This window comes from Nothobranchius furzeri, chromosome 14 (genome assembly GCF_043380555.1).
Source record: "Nothobranchius furzeri strain GRZ-AD chromosome 14, NfurGRZ-RIMD1, whole genome shotgun sequence".
NCBI classification, from domain to species: Eukaryota; Metazoa; Chordata; class Actinopteri; order Cyprinodontiformes; family Nothobranchiidae; genus Nothobranchius; species Nothobranchius furzeri.
This window is the reverse complement of record NC_091754.1, coordinates 46,747,882-46,766,864: the sequence shown is the minus strand read 5'-3', so window position 1 is coordinate 46,766,864 and position 18,983 is coordinate 46,747,882. Positions and strand designations below refer to the sequence as shown.

General features: G+C 42.9%; 1 protein-coding gene across 5 annotated transcripts in view; it reads right to left on the bottom strand.

The window, feature by feature from the left end:
- LOC107380851 (neural cell adhesion molecule 2) overlaps positions 1-18,983 on the bottom strand; it is a 328,429-nt gene that overhangs the window by 33,852 nt on the left and 275,594 nt on the right. For all 5 annotated transcript variants that reach the window (XM_054743024.2, XM_070544152.1, XM_070544149.1 and 2 more), the window contains exons 9-15: positions 16,638-16,788; positions 15,367-15,551; positions 11,726-11,822; positions 10,998-11,171; positions 8,063-8,182; positions 7,317-7,438; positions 5,478-5,652 (exon numbers count right to left, since the gene is read on the bottom strand). In XM_054743024.2, coding sequence (XP_054598999.1) covers positions 5,478-5,652; positions 7,317-7,438; positions 8,063-8,182; positions 10,998-11,171; positions 11,726-11,822; positions 15,367-15,551; positions 16,638-16,788 — 1,024 coding nt within the window. The remainder of the gene's footprint in view (positions 1-5,477; positions 5,653-7,316; positions 7,439-8,062; positions 8,183-10,997; positions 11,172-11,725; positions 11,823-15,366; positions 15,552-16,637; positions 16,789-18,983) is intronic.

The following is an 18,983-nucleotide window of genomic DNA, read 5'->3' as shown; positions in this document are numbered from 1 at the left end:
CGTGTGCACTGCGAGCTGCGCTGAGCACAGTGTCCATTATAAAACTCTGATGTTCTGATGGGAATCTTTTCTTGATTTATTTAGTTACCTCCGCGATGTGCGTGACGATTTAAATGTCAGCTCATCTGTATCAGTGTGCGTCGGGGTAATTCTTTGAGTTTATCCGTCAAAATGCAGTCAAATGGAAATATCTGTAACCTGCCATTTAACTGTTTTGCCTTCCTGTGAAGATTGTTGCACAGAGAAACAAACTTGATTAACCCCAGAGCCATGCGCACTGCGCTGTACTCCGTGACTGTAAAGGAGGGGAAAAAACGACTTAATCGGATCCTTTTCTTACCCTTTCAACATGGATTAATGTAAAGTTTCATTCAGTACAAACTTTAGTTGCACCAATCTAATGAGACAGAGCCTGGATTTGTATTGTGAACAGTTTAAACATGTTTAAAACAGAGACATGCGTGACACGTCTAAAGTTCGCACCTGCTCAGCTATTATGGAAATTAAACTAACAAGATGAATAACATGAAATTATTTTAGGCACAGACAACATCCCCCACACTTTTGAAAAGCTTGCAACGCGCCTGCTACCAGTTACAAATTGTGAAGGGGAACGATTTTCACAAATGGAAAGAATAAAAAAATGAACCGAGAACAACACAAACACAACAGCACCTCAGTGCACTGTCACTGATGGCTATTGAATCTCAGCATGTCAGGAATCTGGACTTTGATGACATTGTAAATGAATTTACTAATAGAAAGTCCAGAAAGCAGTTTTTCTGAAGGCAAGAGAGGAGACCAACAAGAGGAGACAAAAAGAAGAGGAAGGAGCCAGGAGTCAAGAGGAGGAAGGAGCCAGGAGTCAAGAGGAGGAAGGAGACAGGAGACAAGATGAGGAAGGAAACAGGAGACAAGATGAGGAAGGAGACAGGAGACAAGAGGAGGAAGGAGACAGGAGACAAGAGGAGGAAGGAGACAGAAGACAAGAGGAGGAAGGAAACAGGAGACAAGAGGAGGAAGGAGACCGAAGACAAAAAGAGGAAGGAGACAGGAGACAAGATGAGGAAGGAAACAGGAGACAAGAGGAGGAAGGAGACAGGTAACAAGAGGAGGAAGGAGACAGGAGACAAACAAAAGCATGCAGATATTTCATCGTTGCAAACTGTTCAATAACTGTATAATCTTTAAAATAATCTGCATTACTTTCTGTTGTAGTGTCACAGTGAGATCTCTTTTACAGCAGACTCCTAAGCACATTGTGCCTAGGGGCCCATGCAATGATCATCCGGCCCTGCCTATTGGACGTTACAGCGGCTTCACTTCCTGGAAGAAACAAATGAAATAAAACAATAGAAGTTGCTCTCAGGAGGGAATATTATTTCCCCAAGTGCTTTGATGAGATGATTACAAAGGAAATCCATGAAGCCTGCTGGCATCAAACCCTTTTATAAATACTTTTTTATGACGCTTGACTGAAAGGAGTACGAGCGGAGAACCAAGCAGGAGAAGAGCTGGACCCATTAACTCATGGCTCGTGTTAGCTGCAACTTCTATCAGCTGTATGGATGGCGTTGCCACGGTAACAGAACAGCTGCTGAAACTCTAAACTCCTGTAACTTTGGAGTTGGAGATAAACCAAACCAACGTTCCAGGCTGTTGAGTTCCTGATAACCGAGGTTAGAAGCTTTAGTGCTTCATCACTTCTAGAGAACGTCTGGAGAAAGCTACACATCCCATAGTTACATCCGTTCTGACTAAACTTTGTTTAAGAGAACCAGTCAACAAAAATGTTAATGCTGCTACCAGAGGCTCAGTAGGGTCACCATGGTAACACGGTGCAGGGTCTATAGTCACACACTCTACAGAAGGAAACTTGACAAGTTCAAAACTCACCTCACTTCCAGTTTTCTTACGATGGAACGTTAGACGAGAGTGAGGTCGTGCACGTGGCACTCTGGAGGGATTTGTGAGAAAACCATATGTCCTAGCACCAAAAACAAAGATATCCACGTTTGGATGCATCATTTATACTTGTAGCAGAATTACCTTGTGTTTAGGAAGAGTGTGTTTGCAGATGTAGGAGAAAGTCTAGACGCCTCACGAGGGTGTGACATCATCATACTTTACTGTAAAATCGCTAACGAATCCTAAAACAATAAAGACTTATACACGTAAAGTTTCAGCGTGAGGTCGGCGGGAGCCACAGAGCTGCAAAGGAGGGGCGGTTTCTCTCTAATCCCACAGAGATGTGTGTGGAAACCGGCCGTGACTTGTCATGTTTTAGTGGTGTGGCGTTTCTAAAGCTGCCAGGTGATCAGAAACATTTTCATGTCATTTAAAGTTAGAGGGCTGATGCTGCAGACGTGCAGAGAGATGAAATCTGAAATAAAGGCAGAAGAGCCGAGGACAGGGCTGAATCGATGCTTTTCTCTTCCCTCCAGGAGCAGGAGGAGGAATTCAGGCTGTTACGGATGAAGATGGAAGAGAAGAAAGAACCGATTCAATCCAGCCGATGCATAATACATGTGAGGAGGGAAAATGGCTCTGTGAGAGATAGAAGGCACATATAAGTCAGCCGGACAAATTCTCTCTCCTTTATTTCATTTGGTGGGCGACCAAGGTGGGAAAACAAGGTTTGGATTGCTGGACCTGGAAGAGTTTCACATTTCATTTATTAAAGCTCCTGATCTGATTTAGTGAGACGGAAAGCTGAAGGCCGAGAGATTTTTGTCTAAATACCCGAGCGGATTCAGGTGGAGCCTTTGGTGCTTTTACCCAATGAGAGAAACTGCTGCTGGATCTGAGCAAAAGTAGGTCACAGGAGCCTTTCCTGTTTCAGATCCAAACAAGGAACGCCGTCCCTCACCATCTCCCCCGCTTTACTGCCGTTTGCTAACAACAGAGAACAGCCAATCACAGTGACCCCCTCCCAGCAGGCCTCTTAGCTGATGCGGTGAGGACAGAAGATAACACCTGGTGGAAATAAACATGTTTTCACCATATTGTTGTTGTTGAATAAAAACCAAAAACACAATTAAAATAAAAGGATTTGAGATTCACGCAACATCAGCAGTTCAGCGGATGCTCTACCTGCATGACTGACTTTTGAAACGTAGAGAAGAAAAAGCGCCTCAACTCTAAAGGCTTCAATCTGATATAATCAGCCACGGAAACCATCGACGTTCTGGACAAATAGGCTTGAATTATATATTTTTGTTACCAGATGGGAGGTTCACACCAATGCCATGTCGACCGTGTCACACGTCCCGTCACTCCCAGACAACCCAAAAATGTGAAAAGAGGTTGAGCTAAAGGTGGGGCTGTTACATTTGGAACAAATGAACCAATGTAGCTACTAGCTAACTTAGCTAACCCAAGAAGCTAAGAAGGGGTAGGGTAACTGCTGTAGGATAACACTTGTAGGGTAACACTTGTAGGGTAACTGCTGTAAACACTTGTAGGGTAACACCTGTAGAGTAAATGCTGTAGGGTAACACTTGTAGGGTAACTGCTGTAGAGTAACACTTGTAGGGTAACACCTGTAGAGTAACTGCTGTAGGGTAACACTTGTAGGGTAACACCTGTAGGTTAACAGCTGTAGGGTAACAGCTGTAGAGTAACTGCTGTAGGATAACACTTGCAGGGTAACACTTGTAGGGTAACTGCTGTAGAGTAACACTTGTAGGGTAACACCTGTAGAGTAACTGCTGTAGAGTAACACTTGTAGGGTAACACCTGTAGAGTAACTGCTGTAGGGTAACACTTGTAGGGTAACTGCTGTAGAGTAACACTTGAAGGGTAACACCTGTAGAGTAACTGCTGTAGGGTAACACTTGTAGGGTAACACCTGTAAGTTAACAGCTGTAGGGTAACACCTGTAGGGTAACTGCTGTAGGATAACACTTGCAGGGTAACACCTGTAAGTTAACAGCTGTAGGGTAACACCTGTAGGGTAACTGCTGTAGGATAACACTTGCAGGGTAACACCTGTAGAGTAACTGCTGTAGGGTAACACTTGTAGGGTAACACCTGTAAGTTAACAGCTGTAGGGTAACACCTGTAGGGTAACTGCTGTAGGATAGCACTTGTAGGGTAACACCTGTAAGTTAACAGCTGTAGGGTAACACCTGTAGGGTAACTGCTGTAGGGTAACACCTGTAGGGTAACTGCTGTAGGGTAACACTTGTAGGGTAACACCTGTAAGTTAACAGCTGTAGGGTAACACCTGTAGGGTAACGGCTGTAGAGTAACACTTGTAGGGTAACACCTGTAGAGTAACTGCTGTAGGGTAACACTTGTAGGGTAACATCTGTAGAGTAACTGCTGTAGGGTAACACTTGTAGGGTAACACCTGTAGAGTAACTGCTGTAGGGTAACACTTGTAGGGTAACATCTGTAGAGTAACTGCTGTAGGGTAACACTTGTAGGGTAACACCTGTAGAGTAACTGCTGTAGGGTAACACTTGTAGGGTAACATCTGTAAGTTAACAGCTGTAGGGTAACACCTGTAGGGTAACTGCTGTAGAGTAACACTTGTAGGGTAACACCTGTAGAGTAACTGCTGTAGGGTAACACTTGTAGGGTAACACCTGTAAGTTAACAGCTGTAGGGTAACACCTGTAAGGTAACTGCTGTAGGATAACACTTGCAGGGTCACACCTGTAGAGTAACTGCTGTAGGGTAACACTTGTAGGGTAACACCTGTAAGTTAACAGCTGTTGGGTAACACCTGTAGGGTAACTGCTGTAGAGTAACACTTGTAGGGTAACACCTGTAAGTTAACAGCTGTAGGGTAACACCTGTAGGGTAACTTCTGTAGGGTAACACTTGTAGGGTAACACCTGTAGGTTAACAGCTGTAGGGTAACACCTGTAGGGTAACAGCTGTAGGGTAACACCTGCAGGGTAAAAGCTGTAGCGTAACACCTGTAGGGTAACAGCTGTAGGGTAACAGCTGTAGGGTAACACCTGTAGGGTAACAGCTGTAGGGTAACACCTGCAGGGTAAAAGCTGTAGCGTAACACCTGTAGGGTAACAGCTGTAGGGTAACACTTGTAGGGTAACACCTGTAGGTTAACAGCTGTAGGGTAACACCTGTAGGGTAACAGCTGTAGGGTAACACCTGCAGGGTAAAAGCTGTAGCGTAACACCTGTAGGGTAACACTTGTAGGGTAACACCTGTAGGTTAACAGCTGTAGGGTAACACCTGCAGGGTAAAAGCTGTAGCGTAACACCTGTAGGGTAACAGCTGTAGCGTAACACCTGTAGGGTAAAAGCTGTAGTTTAACACCTGTAGGGTAACAGCTGTAGGGTCTGCAGCAAACAGACCTGCTGCTTCTGCTCAGCTCACCGCTGATGCCATCACCCCCTATGAAGAACACCACCAAACTAGAGCTGTTCAGAAAGGCTCTCTGGCATTCTACAGGCACTCAGCCCCAGGAGTGGAACATCAAGCTACCTTCTGGCTGCTTTTACCTGTGATGTCGGGCTTCTGGGGCATGAAGAACTGGTAGAAGGTGGGCTCCGACAGCCCTTTCACGTTGCGTGCTGTGATTTCCACCTCGTATCTCGTGTTCCACTGCAGCGGCTGCAGCATCGCAAAGTCATTAGCTCCAGGAACAAGCTTGGTCATCCACTGTTCTTCCTTGTCCTGGAGGAGAGACATTGCAGAAGAATGCCATCTTTAGTTCATCCTGGTGCAGAAGCATCAAAGGGATGATTAACGACCAGAGACTGACGTGGACTGGAGTCAAACAAAAACCTAAGAGAGGACTTGACCTGACCCTCTTTGGTCTCTACTGACTCTAGATCTGACCTGCAGACTCAAGGCCCTATGAAAACTCATGACTTGGTCTTATTTTCTGAAGACTGAACTCCAACTCATCTTCTCAAGTGTCACAACTGGACTTCGATCTCTCTTTAGAGTTAGGGACTTGACTCAGACATGGTCTCTAAAGACTATACTGCACTTGCTTTTGCCCACTACTTGTGTCCGGAGCTGGACTTGGAACTGTGGAGATGACAGGGATGTGAAGTGTTCCTGTGTGACTCCCATGCCTTCTATTACAGCCGCCATATTTAGAGTTTGGTCCTCCACCCGAGTCTGATGGTGTCCTGATGTCTGAGAGAACGCATCAGAAGCAGGAAGTGCCCTCCAGAAAGCATGAGCGCGTCCTGGACGCCTGTTTGTTTTCCTAATAAAATTCTGAGTGAAACTAAAAAATGGGCCAGCACAACATTATTCATTTAGCCACCGCCGAGTCCGTGTTGCGAGTCATCGTCCACGGGAAGGAGGGAGCAGCGGCGCCTGCTGTGCAGCCATTGTGTCAAACACAAAGAAAACTCAATCAGTCTCACTTACTTCCTCCTGCGGGGGTAAAAGAGTAAAAACTCCTGAAAACAGAATCTCTCATGTAGGCTTAAGGAAGAGGGGCCGTTGTTGCTGAGCGTCATCAATGCATCTGGTCCTGTCGGCGTCAGCGAAGCCATCATCACAGCCTCATTAATTATTCATTATTTAGTGGGAGAAGCTCCATTAAAAGTTCAGTAGAAGGTGAGAAACATTCAGTAGAAGGAAATCTTTATTTTAGTCATTTACTCATCATATATTGATTCTGAACATAAAACCGAGTTTAATTAGCAGATTAGATCTGATAGGAAGAAAATTTTCATGAATTTTTTGCACATTTGTTTAAACTTTTATGTTTTATCATCCTTCTGGATGCATCTTTTCCTCATTAGGACCTTCATCTGGATCCCATCAGACAGATCCATCACTCCATGCAGCAGCTTTATGGAAAACACAGCTGCAGATGAAGATGCGTTGGTAGTTACCTAAAAACGCTGGAGGAGGATCTCCTGGTTCCTCAACACCAAACTCCACAGTTCCCTGAGGAACGCTTAAATCTGGGAATTGATTCTGGGAACATTTAGGAAAACCATTCTGACCAATTCCAACTCAACAAAACTGGTTCTTCACGCTGTGTTTGGAGAATAAGTAGAACTTGGACTTGGTGATGTTCCAAACCAGAATCTAATCCCAACTCTTATCTATGTGTTTATTGTTATTCTGAGGAGATTCCCGTTCCCGGAGCCCTGGTTGGAGTTTTCTGGTTTGATTCTGGTTCTGAGCATTATTATCGTGTGCTGTGTGGCCTCTAGTGGCCGCCATGTTTTAGTTCCTATTCTGGAAGGGGAGGAGCTTCTGCTTCTGTCTGCTGAGCATCAGACCAGCGTCTGGCAGCCTCACCTCCAGCAGCAGGAGGAGGAGGAGGAGGAGGTGGCAACAGGTGGAGTTCCACCTGGAGTACTCACAGTTTTATACTTGACTATGTACTCCACGATGGGCATCCCTCCGTCATCCTGCTTCACCAGACCCAACCGGTATGCCTTACCCATCCCTCTCTGCCCGTGGACCGCCGGCGGACTTGGCTCTCCTGAGGGTGAGACAGGTGAGATTCAGAACAGTGTCCTAAAGGTGAGCAGTCCTGTGGAGGTGTGAATGAAGTCCTGTACCCTACAGGATCTAATTAACGCTTCCTGTTTTAGTGAAACTCCTGTTTTCCATAATATTAAAGCTGGTTTTCTCTGGGATTCCTGCAGGAATACATGAATGCTCATCAGGACCCCCCCCCCCCCCCCCCGTACATCATATTAGTGCAGGTTTCTGACAGGATCCCTTCCCAGCTCTGATCATCTACACCCATGTTGGTGGAACCAGGAGCGATGGCAACCATCTCCAGGATTAATGTTCTAAACGGGCCTGGTTCCACCGAGCTGCTGCTTTCTGTCACACGTTTATTAAATCAAACCCAAATATTTCTGCTGAATTTGGCCGTTTTCACCTGCCTTCCTTTAGGAGACACCTTTGGACTTCTCTACAGCCATCTGTTAACTGCTGGGATGTGCCAGTAACTAGTCATGAACAGCGTCTAAAGGCCATAAAAGCATTAGAGTGATGGATGGAAGTCATTATGGCTGACTCTCATTTCATAAATGCACCTGTAGGATCAGAGGAGGGCTCTTACTCTGACGCAGGAACCATAAAGGCACAGACTTACGGATGGGTAAAGTCTGGAAGGTCTCCGTGTGGCTGAACTCTCCCTGACCCTTCCCGTTGACGGCTGCCACTCGAACCTCGTAGGTGGTGTTGGGTTCCAGTCCGGTTAGAACCACCGTGGCTGCAGAACCAGACCAACAGACATGTTTATCAACAACAACATTTCCTGTTTCATGCTTGGAAAACCGCTCACAGATGGAATGATCTGGTTTGGGCTTTCTTTGAGTCCTAATGACTAATTTACTGAATAATAAAGATAGGTTACTAATCACTGCTCCAGGTCTCCTTGAATCGGGTCAGTTTTGCCCACCTGATCACGTTCCTGAAGATGTGGATTGCTGGGAATGTCATCAGATTCAAAGCTGCCCTGAAAACATTTGGAAAGTTGAATATCGTTCTGCTGGGGGGCTTTAACGCTCAGGTGGACAACGGCAGTGAGAGCTGGAGAGGTGTGGTTGGGAGGAACAGCCCTCTGGTCTGAGTCAGAGCGCTGTTTTCTTATTGGACGTCTGTGCTCATCACAGATATTCCATAATGAACACCATAATGATGTCCAGGATACCTGGGCCGCACCTCGATGATCGACTTTGTTGTCGTTCCATCGGACCTGCGGCCGCATATCTGGGACACGCGGAAGAAGAGAGGGGCGGAGCTGTCACCTGACTGCTTCCTGGTGGCGAGGTGGCTCCGATGATCAGAGTGTAACACGTTGAGTCTAGAATATTGAACCTTTCCACAATATCCTGAATGTGGGGGTTTCATCAGCTGTAAACCATAATACTCACAGTCATAACAAAGAAAGGCTGAAACATCTGGATTAGCCTGGGATGAATCTGTCTCGTGGATTAGTTTCACCTTTTAGGCTGGATTACGGACATGATCTACGCTCTTGAACCACAACATTCTGGAACCAAAACAAGAACATTCCTGTCCTTAAAAAGGGGAAATATTCAACTCCAGGACTGTGATATCGGCATCAGTATGTTTGATGTTAATCTCAGTTTCTCCTCGGTCTCCTAAGAAGTTCTTGTCTTTGTCATAATCCGACCAAAGGTAGAAAACGAGTCGTACCTGCGGGCATCATCATAGATGTAGATAGTCACAAGCTAATGCGTGTGGTCTTGACGAAACCCGTAAACTGGCGGAGCCTTTAGTGACTCCTGGTCCAGGAACCTGAAGTTTTATTAAACCAGACTAAACCAGTCCCACAGAAACGCTGAAACTGGGATGTTTTCCACTCCCGGTGTAAATGACTGGACTATCCAGGAAACAGGAAGTCCCATTAAGTGCAGCACAGCGTGGATTTAAATATCACCCCCTCTGGAGTCTACTCTTATCCCCTTGCTGAGAGGCGTAATGAGCTCCAGTGAAAGTTGTTGTTTTGGCCCATCGGCAGAAACGAACCCTTGACTGGTAATCGGTGCTGCTGCTGGTTTTTGTCATGGAACGGAAAACTGGTTCAGCAGCTCCGTGCTGGGACCATTCCAGGTTTCTGTTTGGGCCCAAGCATCTGGTCCAGATGACTTTCACTGAGGAGGAAGTTGAGTTCAGATTCCTGATGCTCTGTCTAGTTTAGTCGTCTTACTCTGATGTAAACACACACCTCTGATGTTTTCATGGATCTGATCAGCTGTTTTTGGTCTCTTGGGGAGATTCCTCCCCAGGGTGAGCCAGGACCGTTCCACCGGCTGATCGGATTTACCTCACCGAGCCGCCCTGCTGTAATTGACTCTAAAGTGAGAGATATTAGAGATAAGTCCTTCAGCTTTTGTTGGACCTGCTTATCACCCCTCCGCTCATCCTCTGGCTTCCATCTCCCATCCATCCAGGGCTTCTCGTGCTGCGCTTTCCACCAGGCTCAGAAATCCATTTGAACTGCTCGGGGAGGGGTCTAGACAGCTGCTGGCGCTCTCCCCGCCAGGTGTTTGAGTTCCATCAGAACCCGACAACATCCCAGGGCCAAAGCTTTGAAGGGTCGCGTGACCGATCATACAATTAGACGTCTGCTCATGGCTGATGTGACGTCAGCAGAGACAGGAAGTTACTGGTGTTCCACCTCTAATTACAGGACAGGAGCCCTTCATAGGGTTCACCCATCGTATAGACATAATTACACCAGAGCAGACTCAACCCTTCATATAGACATAGATACACCAGAGTAGGCTCAACCCTTCATATAGACACAGATACACCAGAACATACTCAACCCTTCATATAGACACAGATACACCAGAGCAGGCTCAACCCTTCATATAGACACAGATACACCAGAACATACTCAACCCTTCATATAGACACAGATACACCAGAGCAGGCTCAACCCTTCATATAGACACAGATACACCAGAACATACTCAACCCTTCATATAGACATAGATACACCAGAGTAGGCTCAACCCTTCATATAGACATAGATACACCAGCGCAGACTCAACCCTTCATATAGACACAGATACACCAGAGCAGGCTCAACCCTTCATATAGACACAGATACACCAGAACATACTCAACCCTTCATATAGACACAGATACACCAGAGCAGGCTCAACCCTTCATATAGACACAGATACACCAGAACATACTCAACCCTTCATATAGACATAGATACACCAGAGTAGGCTCAACCCTTCATATAGACATAGATACACCAGCGCAGACTCAACCCTTCATATAGACACAGATACACCAGAGCAGGCTCAACCCTTCATATAGACATGCATACACCAGAGCATGTACTATGCTGGTACAAGGGAGAAGGTGAAGATGTGAAAGAGCCATTATCTGGAAAACAACTTTAATCACAATTATTCTGTTACAGGGAGGTTTAACATCTAACTGTTGAGTTGGATCAGCAGAATCCATCCCATAATCTAGTTATTGATGCTAACGCTAGCACCTGGAGGATCACAGTGTAGGGAGACATGGCTCACACTCACTCTGGATGCTGTGGGATCGGACGTCTCTCCAGTCCTGAGATCCCAGCTCCTTGAACTGGACCAAGTAGAAGCTGATGGGAACGCCGCCGTGAGAGTCCGGCTTCATAAATGTGACAGTTGCTAAGCGCTGGGAGACGGCGGACAGACGGATGGAGTACGGATTTGATGGAACGTCTGAAGAAGAAGAAAACAACATGTCATATTTATCGTGTCTTTGTTATGTTTGACCAAGTCTTGCAGCAAATAGGATGGCTGGAAATAGTCTTGTCTGTAGATCTACAATGTTCCTGTACGTTCCATGCTAGGATGAATAACTGTTACTGGAACAACCAACCAATCGGGAAGCTGCTAGTAGATCAGCAGAGAAACTGCTCCTCCAAACTAAAATACCCGATAAAACAGTGATTTTCTGCTTTAAAATAATTTAAAAAGGACACTGACTTGATGAACCAATTTTTTAAGGATAATTTGTTTGTAAAACGACAAAAAACTTTGATCTTGTTGCTTTTTGATAAAACAGCATCAGACAAAAGCTGAAAACAACCATCAGTGAATAAAACACCAGCCTGCTGGGGAGAAAAACAAACAAACAAACAATCAAACAAACAAACAAACAAATTCAATAACTAAGACCCAAAGATTGTGCCTTTTTCAGCTGAAGGGTGGTGGTTGGGTTAGGACACGGTCCCTGGACCACCCATCGTTTACCTGAGGGAGAAAACACTCACCTGCCTGGGCCAGGATGAACTCCTGGTACCGAACACCAATGTTGTTCCTGGCTGTACAATTGTAGCGGCCAAAGTCTCTGTCGGACATCGGAGTCACCTGACCAAAGTAAACACTTCTATCAGTTTATGTTTGTATTTATTTACAAAGTTTATGTTTGTTCAAAGAGACCATATTCTGTTCCATATTGGTAAAGACACGGAAACATGAGGTCAAACTAAAGTGAATGTAAAATACATAATATATGTGTGAGTGAGTAGTGTTTTTAACTATAATAATAAAAATAACAACAACAACAACATCATCAAAAATAATATTAACAATAACAACAATGATAACAATAAAAAAAATAATATTAACAATAACAGCAACAACAACAACAATAAAAATATTAACAATAACAACTACAATAACAACAATAACATTAATATTATTAAGAATAACAACTACAATAACAACAAAAATAACAACAGCAACAACAATAATAATAATAACAAAAACAACAACAATAACAAGAAACAATAATAACAACAACAATAACTATAACAATAAAAATTAAAATAACAACAATTTTAACAGTAATAATAATAATATTAACAATAACAACAACAACAATAAAGACAATAATAATTATGATAATAACAATATTAATAATACAACAACAAAAAAATAAATAATAACATTAAAAATAACAACAACAATAATGACAATAATAATGATAACAATAATAATAACAACAATAATAACTATAACAATAACAATAAAAAAAATTACAGTAATAATAATAATAATATTAACAATAACAACAAAAATATTGACCATAATAATAATGATAACAATAATAATAACTATATAAATAATAATGTAAACAATAATAACAACAATAATGACAATAATAATAATAATAATAACAAAAATAATAACTATAACAATAGAAATAACAATAACAACTATTTTAACAATAATAATAATAATAATAATATTTACAATAACAACAATTTTAACAATAATATAATTAATATTACCACAATAACAATAATATTAATAATAATATTAACAACAACAACAATGACAATAATAATAATGACAATAATAATAATAATAATAATAACAACAATAATAACTATAACAATAACAACAATTTTAACAATAATAGCATTAACAATAAAAACAACAATAAAGACAATAATAATAATGATAATAATATTATTAATAATACCACCACCACCACAACAACAATAATAATAATATTAACAATGACAACAACAATAATGACAGTAATAATAATGATAATAATAACAACAACAACAATAATAACTATAACAATAAAAATAACAATAACAACAATTTTAACAATAATAACATTAACAATAACAACAACAATAAAGACAATAATAATAATGATAATAATAATATTAATAATACCACAACAACAATAATAATAATATTAACAATGACAACAACAATAATGACAGTAATAATAATGATAATAATAACAACAACAACAATAATAATAACTATAACAATAAAAATAACAATAACAACAATTTTAACAACAACAACAACAATAATAATAATAATAATAATAATAATAATAATAATAATAATAATAATAATAATAATCACAATAACTACAACAATAATGACAACAATAATAATGATAATGTTTTGACAAAATAACCTATTATTTTGTGTTTGCTGCAGAATGATGCAAATCATTGAAAACACACATCAATAAAGGGGTCTCATGTTTACTCCTATAAAACATCAGTTTGTTATTTAGTTTCTTTTGTCTGAGCAAAATTCAGCTTTCCAGTAAAAGTCATAAAGGACTTTTGGTCCGTTCACAACAAAGAGGACAATAATGCAAAAACATTTCCATGACATAAAGACTTTCATTTCATCTGTTTTTCTGTGACATTTAGTTTTGATCTGCTGACTGGATAAATCAGTCGGAGTGGTCCACCTGGTTTTATTTTTGGGACAAAGTTTTAATTCTCTAAACATTTGACCTTTTATTCTATTATTTATTATTTAAAACACATTTTAACAACAAAAAAATGCTAACATTTCAAAAATCCAACACAATGGTTTGTAACTGAAAACAAAAGGTGAAACACCCTGGCTGAACATATTCTGAGCGCTTTGGAATTTGACCAAATTCATACATTTTGCCTAGTCCAGGGCTCTCTGAGACATCGCCCGTGAGACACACCTGAAAGTCGCTTGCCTGGAAGCAGACTATTACCCAGTGGGCCCTCCAACCTGACTTGAGAAATGATGACCTAGTTAAAGAGGGACGGCTTTTAAATTTGATGGCAAGGGTTAGGGTTAGGGTAATTATAATAATACCCTAACCCTAAACCGTCTTCTGTGAAATCTGATGTAAAACTAGCTTTTTGTGGAAGTAGCTCTTCTGTACTTGTACTCATGTAAAAGTAGCTCACGTTTGTAAAGTGTTACCCCAGACTTATAAATAAACTATATCGGGTTTGTTATTCGTGATGTGTCGTGTTTTCCCTAAACCCCTTTGGTTTCATCTTGTTACACAAGTGACTGATGTGGGGTTTTCCAAATGTACACATAGAAAGATGTCTGCATACACAAAGCTAATACATTTTTAATTGAACATCTAAATGAATTCTTGATTTCCGAATATTACTGTTGTTTTAGATTAATTTAAAGGTAATTTATATCTACCAAAACACCATTTAACTGTAATTATTTCATTCTCAACAACCTCCAATAGCTGCTTAGGATCCTCAGTGTACACGCCACTCTATGTAACGCATAAATATACATAATAAACTGTTTGGCACCAAGCACTGGGCCTTGTGGGACACCACAGGTGATATCCAAGCACATGACTAATTTGTACATCCATCCAGGTCTGTTATCAGGACAACTTTTAACCCAGATGACTGCTGGTTTTCTCTTGGCTGCCGAATCAGCAGATTTCCATCATTCTAACACGTTTAGGAGAAGGTGGGAACATCAGTCCCACTGACTCTGGAGATGGACACGAGATGTTTTGGTTTAAACAACAGAAGTAGATACAAATGCTCCGGTCTACGTTTATACATCCATGCTAACAACGTGGTGCTTCTGCTGCATAGCGGAGGGTCGGTAATGCTGCTCAATAATAAAAACAGCTGCTTCCTGGACTTTAACACTAGAAGGATGCTGTGGGTTATCACAGTTAGATCACAGGAGAACAACTCCATGAGTAACACTCCTCTTCATCCATCGCCCTCTCAGAAATCTCTGTGCTTCAGCCTGCGTCCTCGTAAGGACCTTTTCTCCTCTGGCCAGCTGCTTTTATTCTGTTAGCGCTCAGAGACGAGGCTCTACATTCACCACGTCTGAGTTCACCAGGGAAAACCAACTAAAACAGGCTGTTTGTGATGTTTAAGAGGTCCAACAACAAAAACCAAACTTGTACCACAAAGGAAAGAACTAATGAAAAATCACAGAAAAACAAAACATCCAAAATAACCACAAAACTAAACATGAATAAAACCACTTTGAGCTACTAAATGACATAAGAAGATGGACTGAGAAGATGCTACCAGCACGGAGACTCTCTGGCCTGCAGCAATTGAAACCTCCTAACCCTGATAAACATCTGGTGGTTGAGACTCACCTCCAGCACAGACTTGCCCTCTGAACCGTGGATCTGCATGTTGGCGGTTCCCTCTGATATGGTGAAGCGTTCTCTCCTCCACAGCATGGTGGCGGGGGGGTTTGACATCACATCACAGCTGATGTTCACTGGGTTCCCCTCCCATGAGTAGAAGATGGTGTGGTTGGTCAGGAACTTGGGGATATCTGTTGAAATACAATAAAATGATGATGTCACTACTTTTTATTTGCCATAAATCCTCATTAATCCGTCGCACAGTTGCGGGGGGGGGGGGGGGGGGGGGGTGTCCCGGCCCAGTCCCACAGCCACCAGCTCTCACGCACTGAGTGTGAAACACCCCCCTGAAGTTTGCAGCCCTGCAGTTGGCTCAGTCGACCTGGCTCTGTGGGATGAGGAATTATGCTACTTTCAAGTTTTCACTCATATGACCCCCCCAAGTTCATTAGTCGGGTCGAGCCAAGTCCCACTCAGACCCACAGCCAGCCCGGCACCTCTGCAGAGCTACAGTTCAGACCCAGAGCAAGCTGAGCTGCTGCAGGAAGCAAGCTGCTCCTGTTAATGCTAATGTTAGCAGTGACTCGGGCTAGCATCAGCAGTAGTTCGGGCTAATGTTAGCAGTGACTTGGGCCAGTATTAGCAATGGCTCAAGCTAATGTTAGAAGTGACTAAGGCTAGCATTAGCAGTAGCTCAGGCTAATGTTTGCAGTGACTTGGGCTAGCATTAGCAGTCACTCAGGCTAATGTTAGCAGTAACTGGGGCTACTGTTACCAGTAACTCAGGCTAGCATTAGCAGTAACTCGGGCTAATGGTAGCAACAACCCGGGCAAGCATTAGCAGTAGCTTGGGCTAATGTTAGCAGTAACTAGGGCTAGTGTTAGCAGTAACTCAGGCTAGCATTAGCAGTAGCTCGGGATAATGGTAGCAGTAACCCGGGCTAGCATTAGCAGTAGCTCGGGCTAATGTTAACAGTAACTGAAGCTAGCATTAGCAGTAGCTCAGGCTAATGTTAGCAGTAACTAGGGCTAGTGTTAGTCGTAACTCAGGCTAGCGTTGGCAGTAGCTCGGGCTAATGGTAGCAGTAACTCAAGCTAGCATTAGCAGTAGCTACTCCAGGACACATCTAAAGGTTATTTACTTCCTGTTGACAAAGTGGGCTTCTTTGCTGCCCTAAAGAGGACCGCTGCTGTCCTCTCAGAGGGACCTGAGTAACAAACAGTCTGGAGTCGTTTAGATGACTCAGAAGCTCCTTCAGGGGACAACAGATACTTACACTCTATATCCAGAAACATGCTCTTTTGATGACCTCCTATCCTGCTCTGCGCCTCACAGTCAAATCGTCCCAGGTCGGTGAGCCGCACCCCATTGATGGTCAGCACCGACTTTCCGTGGCGGCCTCGAACCTCAAACCTTCCGTCTCGGCTCTGAAACACAAACATGAGATTGAGTTTCATTAAGGAGAAGAACTTTTACAGCGATAGGATCTGTGCTGATCACGTCTGAAGGAAATTGTCCCTCGTCCCACAGTGTCCACATTAATGTAATAAAGTGCTGCTCCATTACAAGGTCATTACATCTGAATAGAGACAGATGGTCTCACTCTGAAGCCACGGGTCAATTACAGCAGACAAGGCAATCCGTCCAGGAATCGACATGGTCTCGTAATGAGAAAAAACTTCCCCAGGTCTGTCACGATACAGCTGTAGCATCAGATGACCCCCGACCCCAAGCAAACGACCGCTGAGCTAGCTGCTGCTGCTGCTGCACTGGAACTGGAACAGACGGGTCAAATCTGAGCTTTGTAAAAGCCTTAGCTTCATTTAATGCTACATCTGGTGATTTAGACGCCCAGGATCTGAACTCCGACCCACTGAACCCTTCAGAAGGATCAAGACACGTTCCAGAGGAACTCAATCAGCTATCAGAGCCTGTAGCTAACGGCTGCGCTGAAACAAAAGAGGAGCTGAAGGTGGAGGAGGCGGAGCTGCAGATGAGTGAATTTGATGGATAATAAAACATCTGCAGAATTTTTATACAAAGACTCCAAAAAATCAGGTGTGTGTGTGTGTGTGTGTAGTAATCTGATTTCTGTTAGTTTAATGTTTAAATCCTTTGAGAACCAAAGAAAAGAATCACACATGGATCTGAGATGGTTTCTGCTGATTACAGATGTCCAACTGTCCACCATAGCTGCTGTCCTCTGCTTCTGTCCCTCATCATGTCTCTCAGACATTACCAAAGGAAGACAGATCTAGACACACATCAAGTACTGCTGCTGGGAATCATCCCAATAGCAGGCCTTTATATTTATCTCAACTTTAGCGTGTAGGCCCTCACGTTGGTTCTCTCCCAGAGCAGCTTCCAGCTACATTCCTAGATCCATTCGGAGTGAAAAATGTTCTCCGAGGTATTCCCAGGAACTCTGTGTGACCCGTGTGGTTGTATGGATCACCTTGTGGCTGTGGTTCCTATGTGAAGCACCACCATGAGGGTCAGACGTATCTAACAGGTTCACACACACAATCGTAAAAACAATCAGCATGTAGATTCTTCCCTGGTGACCTTTGACCTTTGTTTACAATGAGAGTATTTCATGTATTGACAGTAGTGGTTTGTCCATAGGGGGCGCTAGTGCATGTCCCACCATTCTCACAGGAAGAAGAAGAAGATAGGAATCACAAAATATATAAAAATGAGTATAAAGGAACACACAGACTCTAAGTGCTGAGTTTAAAAATGTTTCTCACTTTTACTACGACCGCATCGTCTGGTGACAGGTCCCCATAATTCTGGGGTGAAAATGGAGCCAACAAGGAAGTGGTAAAACTGCAGTTCTGCCCGCTTCCACTAGGGGCTGGCAGCAGAAGTGAGTAAATCCTCATTGACTCCCATGTTAAAAATGTAAATATCACAGCAGAAATAAACATGCTTACAGCCTGGTTCAAAACCATTCTAGGTTGAATAGATGTAGTTTACACTCATGACAACTCGGGGTGGGGGTGGGGGTGGGGGGGGTTGTTGTAACTCCTCTGTTAAAGTTAAGTTTAAAGCTTACAAATTGGAATAATTAATGAGCATCAGAGCCTCGTGACTTCAGAGCTCGCTCCGGAGGAAGGCCTCGGTCTCACGTTAACAGATGTTTGGCTATTTTGACTCTAAACTTTAGTTTTGTCTTCGTTCGTGTTTGTTCGTGCTTGCCCTTTTCTCCAGCTAATCATGGATTAGTTGGAGAAAAGGGCAAGCTGTGGTTACTGACTGCACTAACAGGTCATCCAAGCAGTTTCTGCTTCTTTTTATCAGTAAGTAGAAGTATATTTATGTACTTTACCAGCTCAGTGGCCTAGTGGTAGAGTCTGCCCTGGGACTGGGAGATTGGGGTTCGATTCCTGGTCAGGTCATACCAAAGACTTCAAAACTGGGACCCAACGTCAATGTTTCTCATGGTGATTTCCACAATAAAAGCAAACACAGGTAGCATCACTGTTCACCGGAGATTTTTCACAATAAAAGCATGCATGAGTCACATCACAGTTTACCAGAGTGATTTTCACAATAAAAGCATACACAAGTAGCATCACTGTGTACTAGGGCTGCAACAACGAATCGATAAATTCGATGA